This window comes from Orbicella franksi, unplaced genomic scaffold (genome assembly GCF_964199315.1).
Source record: "Orbicella franksi unplaced genomic scaffold, jaOrbFran1.1 SCAFFOLD_84, whole genome shotgun sequence".
In the NCBI taxonomy this organism is placed as follows: Eukaryota; Metazoa; Cnidaria; class Anthozoa; order Scleractinia; family Merulinidae; genus Orbicella; species Orbicella franksi.
The window spans coordinates 55,392-63,000 of record NW_027670399.1 but is presented as its reverse complement, the minus strand read 5'-3'; the positions used below and the strand labels follow the sequence as shown (position 1 = coordinate 63,000).

Sequence of the window (7,609 nt, the reverse complement as noted above, 5' to 3'; positions counted from 1 at the left end):
TCCGCTTAAATTTGCAGCAGATTTGATCGACTTCCTTGGCTCAGAGGCGCAGGTTGGTAACATTACAAGAAATAGCAATTTTAACATTTTTTCGCCCAAGGACAAGCAGTTTTAAAATATGATAAATAGTGATATTAGTCATTGATGCGATCTACTTTGTTACCTGCCTTGAATAATGATGAGATTTTAACCTTTCAGTCTTGCGTATTTGTTTCATTCCCAGTACCTTCATTCATTGATGGCCCTCACTGCCACAGAGCTGGACTTGAAGAAAAACCAGAAAAGACTGGATGCTAGCGTCATGGCTCTGGAAGCGCTTAGAAACGTCATCAAAAACAACTCAGGTATAAACTGCGCAAGCGTTACGTTGACGTGTCACGCCGTGTGTTGCTTGGGAGACGATTGTGTGACAGGCCAAAAGTGTGTTTGTAGTTGTTTTGCCTGTTTAATGCATTGTGGCGAGTGTCAGAGCAATAGCAGCAAAATATGGATGATACTCATCAGATCACAAAACTCAACTTTCCTCAGGAAACTGACCTTCCCCAAAACCTCAACCTCAACAAACCTTTCCTTTTTCCCCTTGCTTAATATGTATCGTCCGTTGCTATTTTCAGATGACTGGGACAATGAACTTGCGTTTTCACAAATTCCTTCATGTCTCCGATTCGATATGACAGATGTGTCTACCTTGAATTCATTTATTTCAGTCATTTATTGCTGTGAACTGATGCCCCTGTTAAAGGGGCTCAGTCATGGTATTTTGAGTTATTTTGGCCACATACAAAATTACCTTTGAATGGTAGGAAACCTGAAAATAACAGTTTTGTAAGAAAGAAAAACACCAAAGAGATAATGATAAACCATAACGGAACAAGGATGGCTAAGGATGGAGAAGATTAACACGGATTACAAATGACGAATTTGAAAAATTGAAGCTAATCTTTTCAATATGCGCAAACCGTGACTGAGCTCCTTTAAAATAGCCATTGTCGTTATCTCCCTGGTAATCAACCCATTTTACGTCATGAAAATCTAATTTCTGTGACTTGTCTCTCTGTTGACAGGCACTGAAGCTCAGTGTATAGGGCATTTTAAGCTGATTTTCTCCTTACTAAGGATGACTAAAGCAACAAAACTTCAGAAGTTTGCTCTTGAGGTAAGACGAAGTGCTTTGAACAATGTCTGGATTAACCTCTTAAAGTTCAATCTCAACATAAATTTTCTCCCCAATTGTCTTTGTACACTCCTTATAGTTTTAGTTGGGAGAGGTTTGTGGTGTATCAACCCTTGTCAGCGTAAAAATAAATTTCTTAGTCTATAGTACTAGTACGGAGAATCTTTAATGTGTCACGATCAGTTCCTCTCGCTGGTTCTCATTCATTTCTTATGTTACTAAACATCAACACAGTTTTTCTTTGGGTGTTCAATTTCTTTATTCTCATCACTTGTCTTCTTAACAGTGTATTGATAATGTAAGGGGAAATGACTCTTATCACTGTATTGCAGGTCATCTCAAGCACGACAGCAAACAAGAACTGTGTAACGAGTATAGCTGACTCTGACATCCTCGGCTTTTTGTTCCTAACACTACACACGCTTCCATCAGGTGGGTCGTCTACAGTACCCCTTACCCTCCCCACCACAGGATCCGTTTTTGCGTCTCTGTTACGTCTTTTCCACTCTAACCCGAGAGATTTTGATTATGCTGTTGCCTACCTGCCTTCAGTTTTGTATTTTTTCGATGAGGTTTTCTGGTTATCTTGTCTGTCCTTCAGTTTTGAGCATGAGTAATCTCAAACTACACAAAACATAAGAAGTGAAAAACATTTGTATACAGGAAAAATTGATACTTCCATTAACTTGTAATCCTGGGTTAGCGTTAACCGGCTTTCGAACAACTCGGCTCTGGCATGTTAAGAGAAAGTTTCAAATCATGTGCTTGTTTCTTTCCCAGAAAAGTGCAAAAATAGTTCTCATTCATAACCTTTGTGGTATTGTTTTTCATGACAGATCGTCTGTTGGCAGTTGATACAATGCACGCACTTTGTTCCAACACTAAAATCGTCAAGGAAACGATGCATAAAGGTAAATACCACAAACTAAAACGTCAATGTTGACGGGGATTAGCATATTACTTACGTCACGAATTTTATTTAAGGCAAGAGGGAGGGGGTGGTGGTGGCGCAGTGGTCTGCTATGTTAGACTTCAGAGCGAGTGGTTAGACTCTGCTTAGAGTCGTAGTATTGTGCGCTTGGACAAGGCTCTTTGCTCCTAACCTAGAAGTATAAACCAGTTAGGGCAACTTGTCAAAATGCCGATATCCCATCAAAGGGAGTGGTAGGTTGGGGTGGGATGGGTGTGGCAATACCGTCTCTTATCCTCTTTATGCTGAAGAAACAGCTTTGCGCAAAAATTCAGTAGAGTGACTGTTTGGAGGCTAATCGTAACCCTGCTCGTCGCTTCTTCGATTTCTTGGACCCGAGACAGATTCTAACCTGGTGTATTTTTCAGGCGGTCTGATCTATCTTCTGGACCTTTATGCAAATGGCACAAACCCAGTGGTCCGCGAGAGATCAGCCGAGCTGTTTTCCAAGATGATGTCAGATAAGCTCATTGGACCCAAAGTGAAGATCGTGTTGTCCAAATTTTTGCCAGCCATCTTTATGGACGCTATGAGAGACAACGCTTCAGCAAGCGTGCATATGTTTGAAGGTGAGGCAAGTCGTTCGCCAAGCTATATTAGAACGTCAGGGATGTTACACGGCCTTGTCACGCTATTTTGTTTTGGAAAGATTACTTGACGAACTAAAACATGTGTCAGGGTTGCCACAGCTCAGGAGATGGTCAGGGGAAAAAATTATTCAAGGTCAAGAAGAAGTAAGGGAATTTTATTTTGAGTCAGGGAGAATTGACATTTTGAAGAAAAGTCGGGGAGATTTGAAAGAATTTTAACATGACTCTGCTGATTTAATACCATTGAAGGCTGGAAGAAATATTCAGTGTGATCTCAACGATGTTTCTCCTCAATCAAGAAATTGTTTTGAAAACTTGCCAGTCTCGATGAATGGGTGGAAAGGAAGGCTGTTAGGGGAGGCTAGAAACTCTTCTGTCTGTGACATTTTGTATTTATTTGCTCAGGGAAATATTATTTTTATCAGGGAAAACTCAGGGATTTTGAAAAGTTATGTCTGTGGCAATCATGTGTGTGGCTAATAGGTTATGTATGTGGTGTCTATACCGGATCTGTTTTTGATTTGTTTGTTTGTTTTTTTCGGTATAGCAAACCAGGAGAATCCTGAACGGATATGGAACACTGAAGCCAGAGAAAAAATCTGCACAGTGGTGAAACAGCTTAAAGACAAGTGAGTTTATTAATGCTAGTCCATGTTCCATGATTCTTAGTGTTTGGAAATGTGGTCAAACACAGTCTTTCGTGTCTGATATACTGATTAAAGTCAGTTGGTTAATGCCCTTAAAAAGTCGAATAATTGTTCCTGTTAATATTTCGTTATGTAAACCTGCGGCCAGTGCCGTCTTAAGCGAAGATGATCATGACGAAACTAGTTGTCTCCGGTCTTAGATGTGCATCTCTTGTACAGACACCATTTTGAACCGCCATCTTCCCCTCAACATGTCATTACGTTTAGAATTACGTCCTGACTAGCAGTAAAGATTGCGTTACGTGAGTAGGCCAAGAAGCTGCTGTTACACAGGAAAATGTGCTGATCGCGTTTCTTTTTCCTGTCGTTATAGGCATTACCAGGTGCAGAAAGACAGCCCAGACATTCAATGGAAGGTAAGACATTATTTCGTGACTTCCCTGTCCTCTTTTGTGAAAATATTTAGTAGGCAGGTGAAATTTAAATACTTTGAAGGAGGTTTGTAGAAAAAGAGATGTGTACTTAAAAACAGGTGGAGAAATTCGTCTGGCAAAGAGTGCATTTAATGATATTTGTACTCTAAGAGAATTTGGAAAACAAACAGCCTTTGTTATTGAGAAATTGATGTGAAACGTGTTGTGTTTTTGTTTTCAGCTTCCTGAAGACTTTGAAGTTATGTTTGACGAAGCTGCTGGGGAAATAACAATTGGTGGAATTTATCTTCGGCTCTTTATTCAGCAGCCAGCTTGGGTATGTTCTTAAAAAAGAAAAAGAAAAAAACAACAAAGAAAAAAAAAAAGTTTCTTTAAACGGCGTTGGTTTTGTTATAGTTGTTGCAAAAGTGAGGCTAAGGTTTTCTCAGAGCCGAACCCATTAAGCCAATCAGAACTCAAAGCAAACAAAAAAAAACATAACTCGTCAAAAGAGCGGGAAAACACGTAATCAGGGTTAAGCGCGGGAAAACATATAACCAGTGCCAAGCGCTAGAAAGCTCGTAACTGATGGCGAGGGAGAAAAAGCAATTTGAGAAAAGAGGGGGAAAGGTCGCATGAACGAAATTTGCAACACCAGTTATTACGGTGGCAAAACGTACAAATAGCTAGCCGTAACTTGGAGGAAAATGTGGGGAAAAAATGCTTGATAGAAATCGTGGTCAGTGCAGATTTTGCATCCGAGTGGACTAGAACGGAAGATTCTGGCCAAGGTCAATAAACCATTGACTTTGAAGTCATTATATAGCTCAGTAAAGCTACAGTAAAACAAAACTCAATAGTATAGCTTTGAAAGTGGGTTCTTTTTATTTTGTCTTCTCAGGTTCTTCGGAAGCCGAAGGAGTTCCTTATAGCTCTGCTACAGAAGTTTGTTGAACTGCTAACAAAATCCTCCTCTGATGTAAGTTTTGTTTTATTTTTAAGGGGTTTACGTTTTGATACTTGTTTGTTATACTGTCATTTTCGTTTTCCACTTTTTGGTACTTTTCTGAAACCTCTCAGACCAGGCTGCTGCTTTACCTGTTTTACCTGTTTAGTACGTGTGTTTTATATTGTCATTTCCGTTTTCTACTTTCTTGCTACTTTTCTCAAACCCGTTTCAGGGCGAGACTCTCGAGACTGTCACCCAGGCCACACTCTGTCTTTTTACGGCACAACCGCAGCTAGCAGACCAGGTACGTGGAAAACGACGAATTAGAAGTGGTATTGGGAATTTTCGTCTATAACCACATTCTAAACAACTTATTTTTTTCCGATTCAACCCTCAAGCAAGCATGCGCCATGTTGAAATATCGTGAACAAAACTGCTCAGTGTACGGAGCTGGGGTGGGGAACATGTCTGCTTGCTCTTGCCTAGTCTCCTGGATGGCAACTCAAGAAAAACGTTAAGTGACTTCTCAGAAATAACACGATCTCGGGCAGGGCTAGAGGTTTGAAACGGTAGTCTTGGCTAGATCAACTTTTATTTTCTCCAGATGTAATCACCACTTAATTGAGTATACAGACGTGAGAATTAAGGAATTGGTCACCAGTTAGCAGAACGTTTGTGTTCACATTGCGGCATAAAGCGAATGTTAAGAGTATCTGTGCTCTATTCCCAGGTCCCAGGCCTAGGCCACATTCCAAATTTAGTAAAAGAGCATGGGTTCTACAAACAATGCAGTCGTGAAATCCGCTGTGCAAGTGGTTCACTTGCTCTCGGCTAACGAGGTAAGACACACCATTAGGGGATGGAGTTTAATCCAGACCTCACAAAGGAAATTTAGTTATGCAACGATATTTTAAAACAACGTCGCTTTTTTGCGATGTACATAATTGCATGCAGGGAACGTCACATTTCACCCATGTAGAAATAAACTAAGGCCCCATCCACATTGCCGCAGCAATTTAAAACGCAGCTTTATTTGTAAATGGATATGTAAGACTAAAAGATTCATATATATCACGAACCACGAACGTAGGAAATGTAGTGTAAATTTTTTCGATGCGTCGAGTCAAGGTTGTTTGTGTCCGCGTCACTTGAAAAAGCGTAATTTGGCCCTTTTCAAGAGAGAAATATTGTCAGTATTCTGAAAAAAGTTTACCTTGAAAAAGCTATGTTGTATTAAATAGTCAAATCAGATTATTGAAAGAGCGATTAATTTTTAAAAAGGGGATGTCATCTGTGGAAAAATAAGAAAGCCATTTAAATTACATTTTTGCATTTCTTATATAGTGGAACTAAGATTTTGATTTATTCGTTGTATGATTTCTCTCGCTCGGAAACGGCCCTTTTCAGATCTGTGTTCGAAGCATGGCGCAGGTCAGCGACTGTATCAGTCACATGATCAAGGGAATGGAAGCGAGGCCAGATGTCGTGGGTGTGGCATGTGAAGCACTTCACAGAATGTTTGACAAGAATCACACAGAGCTTGTAGCACAGGTAAATAAGAAGTGATATTTACCTTGAATTGTGTAGTAAACCTCGAGACTAACATGTTTGATGATTAATCCTCTTTCCGTTTGTGCTGTGTATGTGGTTTTGACTTTTAAGTTTTTGGATGAAACCCTAGTGTGGGCATTAAATGAAAGTTATTGAGCAGTACTTTCATGTGGTGCTGTTTACTATGCTGTACAAGGTGGTACTAACTTTAAAGTTTCTGGATGAAACCCTAGCGTGTGACCATTCAAATGAAAGCTATTGAGCAGTACTTTCATCTGGCACTGTGTATTATGCTGTACAAGGTGGTTCTAACTTTTAAGTCTGTGGGTGAAACCCTGGTGTGTGACCATTCAAATGAAATGAGCAGTACTTTCATCTGGTACTGTTTATTATGCTGTACAAGGATGAAACCCTAGTGTGGGACCATTCAACTGAAAGCTATTGAGTGATACTTTTATCTGATACTGTTTATCATACCGCACGAAGCTCTTCTAACTTTTGAGTTTGTGGGCGAAGCCTTACTGTGCCACCACCGAAATGAAAGCTATTGAGCTGTACGTTTATGATATACTGTGTATTATTAGAAGATTTGTTTACATCACCCTTTTGTGTGACTATTCGAGAGATCTTAACTTCCTTCCTTTTATCTCTTTAGGCTCTTTCGTTCGAATTAGTTCAGTACCTTCTGAACCTCCTAAACGGAGCTCTAAAAACTGTGGAAAACCCCGCCGCAACCAAAGCACAAATAGTCAAGGCTGTGTTTCGTTTTGTGTTTCGTTTTGTGTTCCATTTATACAGTTCGTCTTCTTTTCCTTTAGGTATTCCGTTTAGCGTTTTTCTGCTGTGCCTCCTTGTCTTTTCTGTGCGTTCCTTGGGTTTGCCTCACCAGGGCCGTAGCCAAAACAAAAAATTATGACTGAGGCAAAGTCCATGGTTTAATTCTTTTCCTTGGCATTTACCAGTGTTTCAATTTCCCCTTTCAACAGAGAAACAACAAAAACGAGAAAAAAAAATGACTGAGGCAAGTGCCTTGGTTTGCCTCATACTGACTAGTCTACGGAACTGCTTACATCACCCTTCCGTTTAACAAGAGGTTCCCCGATCGAGGATAGTCTAAGTTACATTGTACTGCATTCCTTAAAACCAGAGAGCTTTCAGTTTGTTGTCACCTGTGGAAACTGATTGTTTAAGAGCTGGCTCGAAGTTCGTCAAAAATACTCCGCCACGCGTAGTATTTTCAACTCTCTCCTTGGTGTTTTGAAATGTGGTCAAGCACGGTCTTTCTTGCTTGATAGTATTCCATCACGTTCAAGAA

General features: G+C 40.1%; 2 protein-coding genes across 2 annotated transcripts in view; both read left to right on the top strand.

Annotated features, from left to right (window-relative positions):
* Positions 1 to 6: 6 nt before the first annotated feature.
* Positions 7 to 6,905, top strand: LOC145471365 (dnaJ homolog subfamily C member 13-like). The gene is made up of 13 exons (XM_081454840.1): positions 7 to 52; positions 224 to 344; positions 1,065 to 1,156; positions 1,507 to 1,606; positions 2,011 to 2,085; positions 2,513 to 2,713; positions 3,282 to 3,363; positions 3,755 to 3,797; positions 4,036 to 4,131; positions 4,696 to 4,773; positions 4,976 to 5,047; positions 5,474 to 5,582; positions 6,151 to 6,905. Exons 2-12 carry the CDS (start codon positions 239 to 241, stop codon positions 5,576 to 5,578), a joined length of 1,050 nt encoding a protein of 349 aa, XP_081310966.1. The 5' UTR covers positions 7 to 52; positions 224 to 238; the 3' UTR covers positions 5,579 to 5,582; positions 6,151 to 6,905.
* Positions 6,209 to 7,609, top strand: part of LOC145471366 (dnaJ homolog subfamily C member 13-like) — a 10,134-nt gene continuing 8,733 nt past the window's right edge. The window contains exon 1 of the mRNA XM_081454843.1: positions 6,209 to 6,294. The gene's annotated coding sequence lies outside the window, so the exon portion shown is untranslated. The remainder of the gene's footprint in view (positions 6,295 to 7,609) is intronic.

Excerpts from the sequence above, each read along its gene's own strand:
- LOC145471365 (XM_081454840.1), top strand. The coding sequence starts at position 239 with ATGGCCCTCACTGCCACAGAGCTGGACTTGAAGAAAAACCAGAAAAGA. Across the intron at positions 3,364-3,754 it reads GTGAAACAGCTTAAAGACAA|GCATTACCAGGTGCAGAAAG; the intron begins GTGAGTTTATTA and ends CTGTCGTTATAG. Across the intron at positions 3,798-4,035 it reads GCCCAGACATTCAATGGAAG|CTTCCTGAAGACTTTGAAGT; the intron begins GTAAGACATTAT and ends TTTTGTTTTCAG.